This window comes from Doryrhamphus excisus, linkage group LG8 (assembly GCF_037039965.1).
Source record: "Doryrhamphus excisus strain RoL-2023G ecotype Guam linkage group LG8, RoL_Dexc_Guam_v1.1, whole genome shotgun sequence".
NCBI classification, from domain to species: domain Eukaryota; kingdom Metazoa; phylum Chordata; class Actinopteri; order Syngnathiformes; family Syngnathidae; genus Doryrhamphus; species Doryrhamphus excisus.
Window position 1 is genome coordinate 13,482,180 of NC_136364.1, and position 17,897 is coordinate 13,500,076.

Genomic DNA, 17,897 nt, shown 5'->3' on the forward strand with positions numbered 1-17,897 from the left:
TTTCCAAGAGTGTGAGCCACCATGGGGGCCAAGAACGTTGAGTGCCAGCAATTTGCTAAAAAAGTTGAAGCAAACTATTGAATTCAAGAAAAAACTCTTAGCAAACTATGAATATGGAGTCTGTGTCGCCAATCTCGAGTTAAGTCCTTTAAAGGGGATCTATGATGACCATTTTTGGGCAGCACACATAAAGCATCCTGGATCTTCTGGAATCTGCACCTATTCCAGCGCCATTTCCTTGGATTTCCAAAACGGTCTGTTTTAATTTATTCCCCAAATAAACCGCCAGGGCATGCTGTGATGGATCCTAGTCAGCTTGGACAGTCGCAGGTCGTGTGGCCACACGCTCTGTTCTTCCCGTAGCTAGTTGGATCATTGCGCTTCTGCCTGTTAGTTTGCTATTCTGCCGCCACATTGCTGCATTCATATTAAAATATATACTTTCCTTGCAATTTGAGACCTGCTCTCTGTATCCTCGGGGTTGTCTCCATACAATGCCAAAGCCGAAACGTAACAAATACATGCATATACAGATGCAGAGGGACAACAATTATACGTATAAGTATACTATACTATCTCCATCATCTCTCCTTGCAAGAAAAAGAAACTCATCTCTCTGTGTCTTCTTTTGTACAGGCAGTGTTTTTTTTACAAGTGTTGGGGTTTAAACCTGACACTATTATTATTACTTATTATTATACTATTATTTAAGTAACTATTAAGTTATCTTATGAAAACATTACACGAGAACTCATTGAAATGATGGAAAATATTTGTGTTTTTTGGGGGAGCACTTGCAAAAGCAATGTATTTTTATGAGCAAACGGAAGCCCCAGACGGACTCTATTCTCCGAAGGGAGGAAGGATAAGATCACTCGGGTTGTCAACACGCATAGAAACAGGAAAAGTACATTTTTGAACATTATGCCAGATAATGTATTATTGCAGGAAGAAAAAGTCTGCCATCTGCTATTATAAAAAACGAAAAACTAAACTGTTTTGTTCTCATCTGAAAAAAAAAAACTGAAAAAACTGCTGGAACTTATAAGAGGTCTGAGTTTTGCAGATGAGCGTGCTTATCAATGTGCGGACTGAGGCTTGTCAATTATCAACATCATCCACACGCAGATGAAGGAAAACAGCCGCAAATCAAATCGTCCCAAGGACTTGAATCTCAATGCGGACAAGATTTGAGTGTTGCGGCAGAGACGTCTAATCAAAACACACTTGTGAGCATCAACCACTGATCAATCCCAGTGCAATCAAGCAAAACCTCTGCCAGGGTGACACTTGCCACCGTCAAACGCTGTTTGAACAGAATATTGCATTAGTAAATCAGACTGCCTTTCAGATAAGGCGGATGCAAAACAAGCTTAAAAAAATCCCATCATTAAATACTCCTTGAACACGATACTTTCCAACAAAACTTGGACATGAATATTGCTCAACTTAAGAAACTTTGATTGATTTTGATCACATTTAATAGTATATAATTACACAAGCGTAAACAGTTCCTTTAAGGCTGAAAATATCTGAAAATCACTACCTCGGTTTTCGTCATTAATCTGTTTTGGTGGAAAAAACAAACAAATGTACAAAAAACGAACATATGAAATGAATCCTTTGCAGACACCCAGAAATATTAACACAAAACAGATTAAATGTATAAACGATCTTTTGACATCACTGTCACCTTTCATCGTTCACCTTTCAATCTATGATAAAAATGAAGCTTACACACACACATAATTAAAGGATCCCTTGCCTGGGATCTGTTCATAGTGTCCCACCTGTAAAAGAAGTACAGTACATGTTTTCTTTTGCAATAAAGAACCAAATGACATAAATCAGGGCCCCTTGGGACCATTTCCAGCCCAAAGCTCATTTTTTATTGGCCCTCGGTATAGTCTGAAAATGAAATACAATTCACTAATTCACATCACCATCGCTCTGCCAAGACTTCACTGCCAGACGGAACCAGACCAACACTTCCTGGGTTGAAGTGCTCATCAGCAAGAGGCCTTCGCAGATGCTGCTGCCATCATGGACGACGCGGCTGTGTGTGCACACCACTGAAAAAAGTGAACTGGCCAGGTTTCAAGTCTCAGAGGTTGAGCTACTCGGCCCGTGGTCCTGAAGCCAAAACGGAACACTGCGACTCGCTAGTGTGGTACGAGCAGCCCTTTCTCACACACTCTACACATCCGCTCGAAAATATACGTACTTTCACACTGACACTTCCGGACGTCCATCTTTTGGCATTCTGTTGGACAGGAATGGATTGAACAACTTATTGTGTATATTTCTGTCTGTTCTTCATTGAACACACCACTTCCTCTGAGTCAAAACGTAGACTTTGGATACTAGACCACGCTACTTCTATGTCCTGATAATCCATTTTGTTGCATGCGATTGCTTTTAGCATCTTTAATGTTCAAAATGTATCAATATGGCTCCACACGCTCTTCAGTTTTTGGCCGGGTCTCCCAGCGCGAACAGGTCTTGGTAGCGGAACTGAGAAAGAGTAATTCAGACAACCGAGACCTCACCCTGGAGTAAGGCCTGGGGGAGGGGCTCACAGGTGAGCGCCTGGTTGTTGGGCCTTCACCAAAGAAGCCGCACAGGATCTCCCCACCGCTGACCCACCAACTGCGGGGTTAAAATAAGGGTCCGGTGCATCGTGTATTGGGTAATGATCAAGGGCGGGCATCTGTGCGACCTGATCTTTGGCCGCCAAATCTGGTTCTTGGGACAAGGCGCATCACTTCTCAGGTGGGAAGGAGCCTGAGCTTTTGTGAGAGGTTGTCTACAGTAATGAGGTGGCTGTACTGGACTGTTGCGATGAAGAGAGAGATAAGCCGGAAGCCAAAGCTCGAAATTTACCGGTCCATCTATGTTGCCACCCATACCCTCACCTGTGGTCTTCAGCTTTGGGTCATGATTGAAAGAACGAGATTGCGGATACAAGCAGCCAAAATGATTTTCCTCGCTGGGTGCCTGGATTCACCCAAAGTGGCTAAGGTATTCCGGGAGGAGCTTGGAGTAGAGCTGCTGCTTCTTCACATCAAGAATATTGTCCAGATGCTTCCTGAACGCCTCGCTGGTGAGGACTTGTGGTCATACCCAGCCGGGAGGAGGCCCCTGGAGGGATGATGTCTCACAGCTCGCTTGGGAACACTTCTGTGGGACTGGAAGATGTGGCCGGAATTTGGGAAGTCCCCGGATAAGCGTAAGAAAATGGATGGATGGATGGATGGAATAAATGGATGGACCGTCCTCCATTGTTAGTCCTTATTGGTGTTTTACTGTTGTCTTGCTGTGGTGCCAAAGTATTAGATAACCGAGGAAAGTGTTGATCAAGCCTACACACACTGAAACGACTGAACTATGCTGTTTATCAGTTGACCTACAATTAGGTTCCACCTGTAAGCAGCAAGGAAACTAACTTCGGACTCCTTGACTACCTTCGGCTCCATGAGCTCTTGGCTGCATGCCATCCAGCATCCAGGCATACGGAGGAAACTCATTTTGGCCGCCTGTATCCCGCATCTCATTCTTCTTACAAAGCTCAGGGGGAATACTTGAGTGTTGGCAAAAAATACTAATCATAGCTTTGCCTTCAGGGGTCATGTTAACATATTTAGCACTTCCTTGTCTCCTGCAATAAGGCTAAGGAGGCTACTTTATGGTATGTTTGATCGCTATTGATTCAGTGTGCAAAACATGATGCACTACATTGTAATATAATATCACCTACAATGTACATACTTGTACATACGTACATACTTCTAACCATGAGTCCGGATGATGACTAAATCTTCTGCAGGCTGTTTCACATAAGAATTGCAGATTTAAAACATCCTTCTCAGCAGCAGCAGCAGCAGAAACGCATTTCCACAATATTAGAACATCTTGTGTGCCGACTCTCTCTCCAGTGCCACAACCTGCCCATGGAAATCTTGCCAGCTTGATAATTGATAGCAATACTGCTAAAGCTTACATTAGACAAGCACTGCTACGTTGAGCCTTGAAATACCACCGATGATAGTAATAATCAAAAGAGTTTGATCCACTTTTATTTGGAATGGGATTTTACGTCTATACTGACCGTTAGCCCTAAGACTACACGTTCCAGAATGCACTGCTGTGTCAGTGTTACTTGCTATTACCAGTCATGTGGCTCATGTTTTGCTTCATCGAGTACAGTCAAATCTGAATTTTTAAAAGCCCCAGTTTTCTTTTTTTTTTTTTAATTTTTGGAAAAATGTTTCCTCACTTCTCACAAACAAAATATTGTATTTTAGGCTTACGGTAAGTTGACGGCATTGCTTGTTTGTCTGGTGCTACTTAGTTGGGACAATACCAGGTGTCCTCAAAGGAACATTCAGTTGGCAAACAAATGAAATAACGTTCTGTTGTTCAGGCTACGGATATCTGAATAACGTAAACATATGCCTATTTAGCTTGTTGCTCTCCATTTCAGTGTTTTTACTACAACTTGCCTTTCAAGATGAAATATCTCTCTGATTTTATAAAGGCAATTTTCTCCCAAATATGTGATTAACAGCATAGTCCTGTGTGACTTAAATGTTTTTTTTTCTTCTTCATTGATCCTGTTGGAGCGGTGCGACTTATACTCCGGAGAGACATATAGTCTGGACAATAAGATAGTTACAATATCATGCTAACCACCGTATCAGTGTTTGCCAACTGAGCATGTAATTGGCATTTCAGTGCTGCAACCATCGCATTGTCTCTTGCACACCTACACAGGACCTCATCAACAACTCCGAAACAAAAATGGACTCCTTCAGGGAATGAACAGATGGCATTTAGACTCAGATTGGCCTTTGTCTAAATATTGAATCACCCCACAAGCCCAATCAATCCTCCATTCTAACATGTACACACATTTGACAACAAGCCTGCAGATAACCACAATACGACCAAAATGAATATCCTCAACTTGCTGTACGGTGAGGACATGATGAAAAATTGATGACCCTTAATCATAACTGAGAGGCATAAGGATTATTCCACACCCCCAAGGTTACACGCGCCTTTGATGATGCGGAAATGAGTTCATAACACTAACCCAGCATTTACTATGTATAGATTCTTTCAGGCCACGGCACTAGATGTGTGCTGGTCGAATTCCATCAGCATTCAATGTGCCTACTGAGCCTTGCGAGTAACTACTTTCCAGTTTTAAATCAAAGTGAAAGTGACTGAGGCTAATGATTGATAGGAAACATTCGGTAACATGAAGCTGTGAATGTGACGCTTGATCACTTTACAGGATTTCTGCTGAGCAAGCAACCCGGGCTGGCTAATGGAAATAACTGCAAACACCCACTGTGCATCTTCCTAATTGTTTATGATGCCGTACATATACCATAAAAGTCAGGCTGCAATAATAAGGTCATCTTAAGTCATACTGTCCTGTAACTGACATTGAAAATGGAATAAAGCAGCGGCGGCTCCTGGTCATTCATGGCGGGGACGCTCCTTCTTTCCGGCCTACAACATGAATGTGTTTATTTATTTACGCTTTTTCATTTTTTAACAAAGTCGTGGTTATCGGTAAAGTCTCTGGATCAGTCAGTTCAGAACAAAAACCTGGAAAATGTTCCGCTAGAGGTTTATTCTTCAAGATCGCGACTGAGTCGCTCATTTCACCGTAAATCAAAAATGGATTCTCCCTCAGACAGATCATCCAATCATCATGCAGAAGCCGAGCCTCCGGGCCAGCCCACTGCCCCATAAATCCTCCGAGACGCTGAGCGCCCAATGGGTGAGCAAAGATCAGGATTTATCCAATGACTGTCCAGTTTTGTGCAGTGGAACAACCCCCCTCATTCCTCCCCATCAAAGTCAGTAGACGCTCAGCATCTGCGGGACTGCGGGGATGAATGACAAGGAAGTTGTATCAGTTACCCGTGATAAGTAGCTGATTGTGAAGAAAATATATTCATTCTAGTATTCCAGTGCACATTTAGTCAATGAAATGTACACACAGCTGAACATATTTCACCTCTTTTCAGATTTTAGGGGAAGATAGCAATCCCCACTGGACGAATCTTAATGTGATCCAAATTGATCTGTGGGCTGTTTTGGTATATGGCGGATAACTGAACTTAATGGTATCAGCACCAAATTGTACAACTCGTCGGTCAAAACGAGACATGCCAACAACAAGAATGGAGGAAAACAAGGGCTTGTTCTAGACGGCTTGTCGTTGTGGGCTATGGTATAGAGCAGTGGTATCAAACACGCGGCCTGCGGGCCAAATGTGGCCCGCAGGACACTAGTTTGAGGCCCTCGCCTTGATATGAAAGTTTAATGTTAGTGCGGCCCGCACAAGTTTGATATGGATGCTGTATGGTATCATGTACCCAGAAAAAATTATTACGTTTGATTAATGTTCATGTTAAAGGTTAAATAACTGTTAATAGTTATCCTCCCTATCCGTGTGGAAGTGGTACGTTTTTGGCTTTTTAAGTTTAAAGGAAATAACTTGGAGGCTACCGTTTAGGTCGCTAGCTCTCTAGTTTGCGAGTTAGCATGTGTCTCAAGACCCTGCAGTTGCGCAATATGTTGTAAATAAAAACAGTATAAATGTGACTATAGTCGTGTTTTATCATGTCTACAGGGCTCTAATAATGCTTTGTTCATTTTAATCTGAAAAAAATGTCTACCCACCAACTATATGTGGTTTCTTAAGTTTTTATTATTTGCCGTTTTATTATTATATTTATTTGTTTATTTATTACTGATTGATTGATTTTCTTTATTCTTGATTTGTTTATTTATTTTTCATCTTATTTTGTGTAGAAAAATAAAAAGTAAGACATTTGAGAACAGTGGAATGTTTTATCAGAGGTTTTCTTGTAGAAAATCGGAACTAAAGGCCCAGCCTCGCCCAGACCCTAGCTCCAGTGGCCCCCGGGTAAGTTGAGTTTGAGACCCCTAGTATAGAGACATTTTATACAAGAGGAGGCCGAGTGCAACAGGAAAAAAGCGAGTGGAGACTGTGGAATACTGCAGTATCCAGAGTTATGGAGCAGGAACAGGATAAGTTAGCACAAGTTAGTTCCTTCCGTGTAAGCTCAAATGTTACAATGGACCCTAATCTGGATTGACACAGAATTGAATGGATTCTTCCTTTACTCATGTCGGGTAAGGGTGCGCCAATCGATCCACCACCTATCGATATCAGTGAAAAAGGCCAGAATCAATATCGGCCGATATTTGTTTGAAAACATCCGCCCCCGCTGCAGCATCCAGAAGGAGCATGTCTGTCGTTCAGGCTAATAACAAAGCAACCAAAGGCAACATGAACATAGTCTGTTTGCTCTTTAGCTCCAAGCCCAGACACAATTAAAAAGTCATCTTTTTTTTCCAGAAGTAGAACTCCATGTTCTCATCACAAGAGCACACAAAGTGGAAGACCAGCGGAGAGAAATAACGGTGATGCTGAACGTGGACCCACCTATCAGTTCTACCTCTCCTTTCATCCATCTGATGGAGGCCGCCGGCTTGCTGCCCATAGCCGTACAGGTGAGCTCCGTCTCGTTGCCCTCGCTGACCACGTCCTCGCGGCTCTCGATGATTGGGCTTCCTGGCGGCACTGGGACACAGTAATGAGGTAGACACAAGCGTCCATCTTTACTCACATAGCAATAACAATAACAATAACAATGGCATACAGGGATGTTTGACATTGTGGTTCCGGACACGCCCCTTCTGGTGGTAGATTATCTTGAAAAATAAGATATCACTTTGCTTAAAGCGGGACTGTCCAGACCTTTTCCAGTGAGGATGAAGGATGCAGGGATCACTTGCATGTAGCTACGGCAAGAAGCATATATTTCAAGATAAAAAACACATCTTAGCTTTGTGAAAAACATGAAAAAGCGTATTAAAATGAACTTTGTGTCTTTAAACAATTACAACTATTTTTTGTTTTGTTTGTCATTTGGAAAAAAACATTATTATTTGCATTATTATTATTATTTATACATTATTTACTTTTTACATTATTATTATACATTATTTCCATAAATGTTTTTACAACTTCTGAATTTGACTTTTCCCCTTAATATATTAACTTTATTCTTGTCAAACTAGAGCTGTTTTTTTTTCAATTTCTGCTGTTTTTTAACTGTTGTCTCTCCCTTCTCGTATTCTTCTCATAATTATGACTTTATTCTCATGAGATTTAATGCCATTTTTTAATGCCAACTAACCACTTTTTTCCTTGTTTTGTTTGTTTCTCGTGTTACAAGCATCTAACGATAACTTCTTATGCTCCCAAAGCGATGTTTGTTGTCAGCTGATAGCAATGTGGTAAAGTTCCGCTACGTTTAGCCTATGGAAATGGCATGGCTGTAATGTCGGCCTTTTCTCGGAGACCGTTTCTGTATGAACTGCGGCATGAACATCAGACAGCCATGAGTGAAGGAGTTGTCATATTTTTTGATTGCAGTAAATCCTGAACCAATTGCATACTGTCTACTTCAGATAGTACACGTGGTTCATTGGTGTAGATCCTGGTAAGAAGAAGTATCTTATGAAATACGTATTTCTCACCCTGATTTTTGATTGTCTTTTCGAGTCTTTGCACTGAGGAAAAAAGCGTCTCATCAGTATGTATATAACACATCATCCCATATTGCTTTTTATTTACAGCTCTGATGCGGGTGAATTTAGCCTTTGAGCGCGCAAACGGTAACAAATGGAAATGTAAATCCAAACTGACCTTTAAGTGTGAAAGGAGTGAACGTTAAACACTATTAAATGCTTCCGTATTAACGTTTCTCTCAGTAAACCTCTCTGCTGTGTCTCCTCGGATCCAAAAAAAGGTCAGTGCAGTTTAAAGTTTGCAGAGTTCCAAAAGTTTGCCGCACTCATCTTTGAACGCTCAAACAGAGCACACAAAAGGGGATGAATGGGTGGAGATTTAAATATGAAAGCCATGTTCTCGCGAACGGCCAAATAACCCCTCCATGCTTAGAAAGCAGGATACTTCTCCCTTACTCCTCGAATTAGTCACCGGGCTGAACTCTAGTCACTTGAAAGCCAAATGTCAGTGGGGGGGTTCATTCCAAGGACTCTTCAATTACACCCCGGGTTCAGGAAAGAACTGCAGCTACTGTCAGCCTCAATTGTACAAGTAAAGTCATTACTTTAAAGGGCTTTTAATTCCTTTCAATCCCCCCCGGGATGTCAGCATGTATAATAAAGCTTAACTAGAGTCATTTTACAGCAAAGCATCGCCGTGAAGGCACAGCTGACTCTCAAAGGGGAATGGTTTGGACCAGCCAAGTCAACATTCAGCGGGATTCACGGAGTCAACACAGCTGCCAAACCGACGCGGTCGACGCCATCGGATTCAGCATCTGCTCCTTTTTCGTCGGGCTGCCGAGCACCGAGAACGCCTAATTGGCTGACATTTTGTTTCTGGTTGTAGAGATAACAGGATCATAGATGACGACGTATTCATATTCACCGTCTGTAATGCAGTAGTGTAAGCGTGTGTGTTGGGGGGGGGGGGGGGGGGGGTCGGAGGGGGTGCATACAGTACCCAGGACGGTGATGTCTGCGTAGGCCTCCTGAGGGGGGTCGGTGTAGAGCTGGCACACGTAGCGTCCCTCGTCGGAGAGTGACACATTGGACAGAGACACCCGCAGTTCGTTGTCAGAGAAATTGACCAGCTGGAACCGACTGTCCTTCAGGGCTGTGGGGGGGTACATGCCAGACAATGAGTAAGGATCTACGGCTAGGTGAGGGAACGCACAAATGTGACGGAAAAGTCCCTCAAACTGGTAAATGGAAGTGAGAATGAGTGTGGGAATGGAGGAAGACAAAGGGTGGAGAAAATGAGATAGGGAGGATGAGGGGGTCGGGAGCGGGGGGGCACAGCTTTGTGGGCTCTCTCCTTAATTGAGTCAAAGAAAAGTGGGCTTCAAGATGATTCATACCAGTTGATTTATAAAGTAGCTTCACAGTCGGCGGTGCACCGGCCGAGACAGGGAGGTGTGAGGGCGCTCATGAGGACTGCTAACAAGTCGGCAACTCTAACCAGCCGGCTGCTCCTCGTCATGGATGAATGCTTCACACTCCTTTCCAAAATACATCATCAATTAAAATTTCAATAGTTCTGAAAGTAAAATTCCGCTCTACTGGAGTCGGCATGGCCAAATATGTTTGCAGGCTGTCGAAGCGACGGTGGACACTAACGTTGCAAATTGTTTCAGCCAATCAGATGCATGAAAAAAGCCATTTGAGGAAAAGGCATCATAATAAAAAACAACAATGGAGAATAGCTAGATTATCCTTTGCTTATCATCGTTAATTGGCTTCTGACCAACACGGTGAGGGAATTTCCACAAAATAGGATTCAAAAAACGGAATATTGATGTCGTTAGAGCATAGAAAACCCGTTCATACTCATTAGAACCCCATAGACATGAAATACCACCCTAAAAGTCACTTTTACACGCTTATTATTCTTTGTTTACATCACATTGCACAGGCTGCGGAAGCACTCCAGGGACAAAACAGATGGCTGTCAATAGCATAACAAGCTAGTGAGCTACTAACGAGTTCGCCTCTCCAATGTACTTCTTCTCACTTTAAGGAAGGAGTGGTGAAGAAGGACCAAACATATATACGTACAAATGATAGGTACCCTCGGCCCAAATGAAGCACGTTCAAGCATATGAATGATATAAATGAATGAATTATGGTAATGCTGGGATTTTATTTCAACATGCTACAATGGAATGCGTCACGTAATTCAATTGACATAACGACGTAAGGTAGTGAAGCATATAGCAATGTCAAGTGATTTTCACAACCATAATAAATAATGATCATAAATATGGTGATGAATAACAGAGATAAACTATAACATGACGCGTTCAAGACTCCTCTTCCTTGTATTTTGCAAACATCAAACTTGCTTCTTGAGTTCCTTACTCACTCCATTTCATAGTTTGATTCCGCAACGTCTTTAACCTTCTTCTCACATTCAAGTTTAGTTCTTCCCTGAGATCATATTTCTCCTGTCTTGTCAAAAAGTAGTGCATGACATTTTGGGGGAATAGGTTATGTTTAGCTTTATGCATTATTTCAGCTGTTGGAAAATGTACTATGTCAGCCAGGAGTTTCTGTGGATTATCCTTGCAGTACATTTAGCTAGTGAAGAATAATAGTCATTACCCCGTATCTCCACACGATTAGTTAGGCATGGTAAAACCAGAGCGCAATAAAGAGTATTGAGGGATTTTTGATCAAGAATGAATTTTGCTTTGTTTGATATTGAAATACTTCTCGCCACCTTACGTTGTATATTTTCACTATGACATTTCTACCTCATCTTGTCATCTGTTATGATCCCCAGACATTTATTTTCTTCCATCCTTTCAATGTCTACACCGTCTATTTGTATTTGCGCATGTGAACATTTTCTACTACCAAACAGCATTATTTTACTTCTCAACGCTAATCTATTATTATGGTTTTAATATGGTGGTATCATTTGAAAGTAATACATTTTGTAACTTTACAGATGTCATTAATGCACAAGTAGAACAATTTCGGTCCCAGTATTGACCCCTGGGGTACTCCACACATAATATTTCAACTTGCAGATGTGTGTTCTCCTCGCTTTACGTATTGCTTCCTGTCAGCTAAGCAGCTTTTGACCCAGTTCAAAACTAATCCTCTGATTCCGTATCTTCTTAATTTTGTTATTAAATGTCATGACTGATTGTATCAAAGGCTTTTGTCAGATCCATAAATACTGCAGCTGCAACTTTCTATGATCGTTAGCATTAGTGATTTCCTCACCATATGTGCCGTGGAGGTTGAAATATTAGCTCTGCATCCGTACTGACTTTATGCTACTACTTCATTCCTATTAATACATTTCTCCAACGTGTTATTGATGTACGTCTTCATTTTAAAAAATGGAACTACTTTTGCTGTTTTCATTTCGTTAGGGAATATTCCAATCTGAAATGATAAATTACTCAGCGGTTCTACAATCTCATTGATTCCCCTTTTCATAGTTTCCATTTCAATTCCATTACAATGCTTGTACATGCTCTGTAAATTCTGATAAAATACTGTTTTTGCCTTATTTTGCACACATTTCCTATTTGGACCCACAACTGTATCTTGGAAACTAGATCCAATCAGCATTTAAACCAAGAAAAAATTAAAACTACTTTTGTTCAATACCTTTTGCTTGTAGACCAGTGTGATGCTAAAAAAACATATTTGTAAACAGGTTTACTATGCTATAACTACAAAAACATTAAATTTATTAATATTGAATCCTACTTTACGGAAATTCACGTATTGTGTCAAGAACCAATAAACTGATTAAATGGGATTACTCTATCTGTCAGTCATGTTACGTTGATGAGACATTACCTTAGAGTACACTACTTTGAACTACATGGAATCAGCCATGGCATATCCAACATGTTAGAGTGTAAAAAAGTTTTCCTCCCACTCCGTGTGGAAGTGGTATGTCCTTCTTCCCCACTTTGTGCGAAACACTTTCTTAACTTTACAACAAACAGATTGGAGGATTCCATTGCCTGTCCATAAGTGTATTGTTGCACAATGTGGTGTAAACAAAAAATAATAGGAGTTGAAAGGTGCCTTTAGGGGTGTTATTTTGTGGCTCTATGGCTCTATACTTAGAAAGTCACAAGCAGGTTTTATATGCTCTAACAACAAAAATATTGAATCCTGTTTTACGGAAATTCACACGTTGCAGTTAGGACTGGAAACAATTAACCGAGATAAACAAGGGAGGACCGTAGGCCATCAAGTCCCTAAAATACAGTGTCGATGTAAGCCCTATGTTTTTTATGTTGACATCAGAAGCACAGTTCTCAGCATCCATTCAAATGAAAGTAGCCAGAAATGTTGTATACTAATGTCCATCGACATTTTCATTAACAGAGTCAAAGCAGGTTAGCCATTTTTCATCCCACGGCGCTCTTCCACATTAGCATCTTTGGCCGATCTGATCAGACGTGCTCCATTTGATGTTTTGACCCGCCTCCTTTATCAGGTTCTCTCTGCATCTGCAGAGATAACGAACTCCACGCACTCGCTGTTTCAAGCGGGAGGCGTTTTGTTATTCCCGTCAGGCTTTGCAGTTATTATCATGATCATTACTCAAGGTCTCAGGGCAGCATCAACATGAAATCCCATCCCCAGATATAATTTGAGAGCTCTTCAGAGGACTCAAAAGGGGAACAATGGCACTCGTGTAACTTGGAGAGTCACAACACCTGTTAGGGAGAGAAACCCGTCCCTCCTGAGACGCCCGGCGGAGATTAAGCAACATAAAATAAACAACACGGTTTGGAAAGAGGTAAGGTGCTCACCAGTGCACTCCATCAGCAAAGATGTTTCCTAGTTTCCGAGTCTTATTGGAGTCGTGCAATAATGTTGAAGAGCCATGGGTATGCGCACACAGGATTTGGGAATTGTATCCATTTATTCCGAACACTATTATCTTCATTTAGTAGTGCGTCTCTTGGTAAGTGTATGTTCCGAGTTTTTCATCCAATCAGATGTGGTGCCATATCAATGTAATCTGCCCACAGCCTTCGGAATCGGGAGTGCTGGCCCATGTCATATACACACTATTAGCTATGGATCAGATTTAAGATTCGCCTCACGTGGCAAATCTGAAAACTGATTGCCTGTAAATCAGCCATCTACAATTGAACACGCTATCATCAGGTTAGCTGCACGTCGGTTCTCATAAACTAGGAATACATACATATTTCAATAATTAGTTTTGCATCTGCGGAGGCCTGAATGTACACTAAGCAACCCTCTTCCTAATGAGGGTTTTTTAATTGGCACTGTTGTGGGTATGACTTATCTAATTGGGCACCTACAGAGACATAAGATCTTGTAGATCTTTTTCCTGGCACTCAAAATCTACCTTTTTCAAAGTCAGGCAACTTCAGAGGAGCGCTGCTGTGCATAAATAAGAGCGTAACATCGCCTGCTCCATAGAGGTCCTCTGATAAACACTCATTTTTCCCATTACCCATGTCAGCTCTGCCAAATTGCATGTCATTTTGCATAGATCTCGCAAAATAAACGGCTTGTCGAGATGAGCCTCAACCTGTAAGGTAATTTTTATTTACTTCCAGCGGTATAAATGTGTTGATTTTCTCCTTATTGGTGCTGTGAAACTGCGATGATTGTGGTGTTTGTGTGTACATCAGCCTCCTGCTGTTTGCCTCCTGGTATACAACCATCTTTCCCTGTGTCCGACGGCCGCGTTTGACAGCTAACAATGCCACCGAGTCAGGGTGGGAAGGTCGTTAATCCTTTAGGACCACAGCCTAGAATAACACGACGATGAGGTGCACTCGACCCTTTAAAAACAACACCTCAGGTTCCTGTTATTTCAAGCATAGAGTACTACCATGCTTTGCTAAGATGACTAGATGGATACTTTATTCAACAATGCCTTGCAAAGATGGGAACATGCAAGGTAAAAATGGAATATCAACTTAAATATACATCCGTAACGGGCAAAAGCTCCTTGGCATGTTCCATAGAACAACAGCATGAACAGAGCGAGCCCCGTTTGTCTTGGTGGGTGGAGGCGGGGCCACTAGCATGCGCACAGAGTGTAACATAGCAGACATTAAATTAGTCATATTTTTGTATTTTGAAAGTAATCTCGTCTCGTCTCATCGACCCAATCTTGGTATCAATCAGCTCATCAGGTGACAGCGCCCAATAATGACTTCATACCCGAGGATATACAGTCAAATATGTGTATCCCTGATCTCTTGCACTGAAGCAAGACCTGTTTCCCAACTCCACTGATGGTGAGCAACCCCCCCCCCCCCCCCTCGGAACTTGTGAACAACAGCTGGGATGCGTTATAGACTGAGACGTTCTCATCACCTTGAATTCTGGCTGGCATCCCAGACACGAACAAGTGAAAGAAGTGAGACAAAAAGAGTGAAAAGCAGACAGACACGGCCCATATGCTCATGCATAATGAGAATGTTCAATATCCTAATCTAAGAGATTATCGTAAAATCGAACAGTGACAAGGACACAAAAGTATTCCCATTATGGCCCGGCGGAGAATTATCTCATATTAATCTCAGCGCTTCCTGAGCTTAATGACTTGTGTTAAAGTGGCAAACGTCAAGGACAGATGGAATCACGTTTGCACACATACGATGAAAAGAAGGCGGGTGCGGCAACCTTCCAGCTTGCCGCGTGATGGCTGAGATGAGCGTGGAAAATCAGGTTGATTTATCGCAAGATGCCACCGCACCAGAAAGCAAAGTTAGGATGAAGTCAGAAATAAACTCTTTTTGGTTTAATTTGAAAATGAAGGCTGTGTCTCATGAGAATGTTGTCGTAAAAATATTACAAATATTGTGAAACATTCGTGAAACATTCGCTGCATGAGCTTAGTTTTCATGCATAACACAAGAACCCACCCACTCCCTCAAGTGACCCCCTCCACAGTGACGGCTCCTGCTGTGGCACACTCCTTAAATATTGCAGACATGCTGTTTTTCCACACTTTCCATCTTACTTTGAAATGTTGTATTACTGTATTATATATTTACTTTGTTATTAATCGTGACTTATGATTATGTTTTTTCATGATATCAATACAGAATTCAAGGGTTTTCACTGAATAAAAGTGTCAGTTTAAATGAAATGAGTTAACAACTGAGTTGTTTGGGCCGTACGATTTCCGTATAACAACAAAATTGTGGACAGAAGTACAGAATTGGCCCCAAAAAACGGAATCTCGGGAAAATAGACATAATGCCAAAAAAATGCAGAGGAGAAGGAATGTTTGTGGGGGAAGTAGTTCCTTGGCGGCCCACTCAATCACGACGGAATCTTATTCCAAAAACTAAATATGTTAAACACTGACAAATATTGCTCTTATGGAGCGTGAATGGAAGCTAGCTGGGTTAGCTTAGAATGCCAGTGCAGCTGCGTGTGTGCGTTCTCGCCGTGTAGTATTTTATATTTTACCGCTTATTAATGGAACCGAGCGTTTTATGTTGTGAAAGTTCTGAGTGAAATAAGGAGGAGAGGCACTTTTATTCTTGCAACCACTGCAACACAAAACACTTCTGGTCTTCAAAATAAAAGCACGGTTTGCCACATGGTGTCTAATTGTGTAAAAACATAAACAAGGGTGTCGTAAGAATGATCTCAGATGAATAACGTGATTGGAAGTGCATCCTTGACTACGTATGTCCTCCTTCCTACACGCACGGACATGACAGTACAGTTTGTTGCAGATTTTCTTTCATTCAATCAGAAAGTTAGCCCAGCTTCATCCATTTCTTCACTTCTGGACAAACTTGTACCGCATCGATGTGTGCTTGCATTTAATTAAAGGACACAAAGTATGCCATAAAAAACGGAATTCTTAAAAAAATAAACCAGAAGTCGGAAACAAATGAATTGAAATCTGTGCTACAACAGATTTCATAAGTCCCTAACTTGTCTGTCATATTGAGGAGCGTTACTGCGTGAAATCAGACCTCGAGTCCAAAAGGGCCCCCCTTTCTTGTCTGTACAAATGTATGAAATAATGAAAGCATTATTTACACAGAATGAACTCATAAGAGTAAGAGTAGAAATATGCCTGGCTCTTTCATAAAGGGACCATGTCACCTTTCTTGAAAAATAAATAAGGAGGAGTACAGCAGGAGTTCATCACCCTTCAGGACTACGTACTTCCTGAGTAGCAGCCACTGACTTCATTCTTTTCACTTTCAATTTCAAGCTCTGTTCTGTTGAATGGACCAATGTGTGTGTCTTTATTTGACTGTAAAGTAGTCATTCCTGGAAATACCATACCTTAACAAACTAATACTCTACGAGGTGAGTCATCGTCCTCTAAAATGGTCGGTACTGGAGGGGGTGTCTTTGGGAAAATTAAGTTAAGGGCCTCACTGAGGAAGGGGAAGGTGATGGAGTGGTGATGGAGTGGTGATGTTTGTTTCCAGACCTGAAGCAAATGAAGTACTTGGAAGATTAAGGCCCTGCTTGGTGCTCACACCAAATATCGACACCAAGAACAGCGATGGGCATGAACATTGGGAGGTGTACTCACTTGGGTTGCCAGCTGTTGAGGCAACTGCTGGATGTGTATTTGTCATAGAACAGTAAAGCTATGTTCTAGTCAAGATTCATTTCTATATCAAGATAAAACGCTTCAAACGTGTTTGACTTACGTCTGACATCCTTGAAGTAGATGGTCTGTCTGTTGGGGTTGAGCAGCTGGATGACCGAGTCGTCGTTATTCTTCACCCTGCAGCTGATGGTGGCCATCTCGCCCTCCACCACTGACACGTTGTCGGTTGCCAGGTTCTGACCTTCCACTTTTACAAAACACACAAACACAGCACGTGAGCAATCAGTGTTGCCTTCTGGACCGGGTTCGCGACCTTTAGAGCGGTCAGTAGGGGCGTCACGAGACCAAAGAGCATCCGTCCATTGATTTTCTAAGCTGATTATCCTCACTGGGGTCATGGGGGTGCTGGAGCCTATCCCAGCTGACAGCTAACAACCCTTCCCACTCCTCGCCAATTTTGGGGAGAACATGCAAACTCCACACATAGATGTGAAGCGGAGATTCGAACCCAGGTCTTCCAGATCTCCTGACTGTGTGGTCAACATGCTACCACTTGTTCACCGTGCGGCCCCCAATAATAGTCTGGAGCATTAGACATTACACAACTTATAAACGTGTCCATCCATCCTCTATGCTGCTTATCACCACTTGGTTCATGGAAATGCTGGAGCCTATCCCAGCTGACTTTGGACTTCTGGTTATCCCATAAATG

The 17,897-nt window shown here is 41.9% G+C and overlaps 1 protein-coding gene across 3 annotated transcripts in view; it reads right to left on the reverse strand.

The window, feature by feature from the left end:
• cadm1b (cell adhesion molecule 1b) overlaps nucleotides 1-17,897 on the reverse strand; it is a 166,771-nt gene that overhangs the window by 24,135 nt on the left and 124,739 nt on the right. For all 3 annotated transcript variants that reach the window (XM_058080346.2, XM_058080345.2, XM_058080344.2), the window contains 3 exons: nucleotides 17,286-17,432; nucleotides 9,587-9,739; nucleotides 7,493-7,630 (listed from right to left, as the gene is read on the reverse strand). In XM_058080346.2, coding sequence (XP_057936329.2) covers nucleotides 7,493-7,630; nucleotides 9,587-9,739; nucleotides 17,286-17,432 — 438 coding nt within the window. The remainder of the gene's footprint in view (nucleotides 1-7,492; nucleotides 7,631-9,586; nucleotides 9,740-17,285; nucleotides 17,433-17,897) is intronic.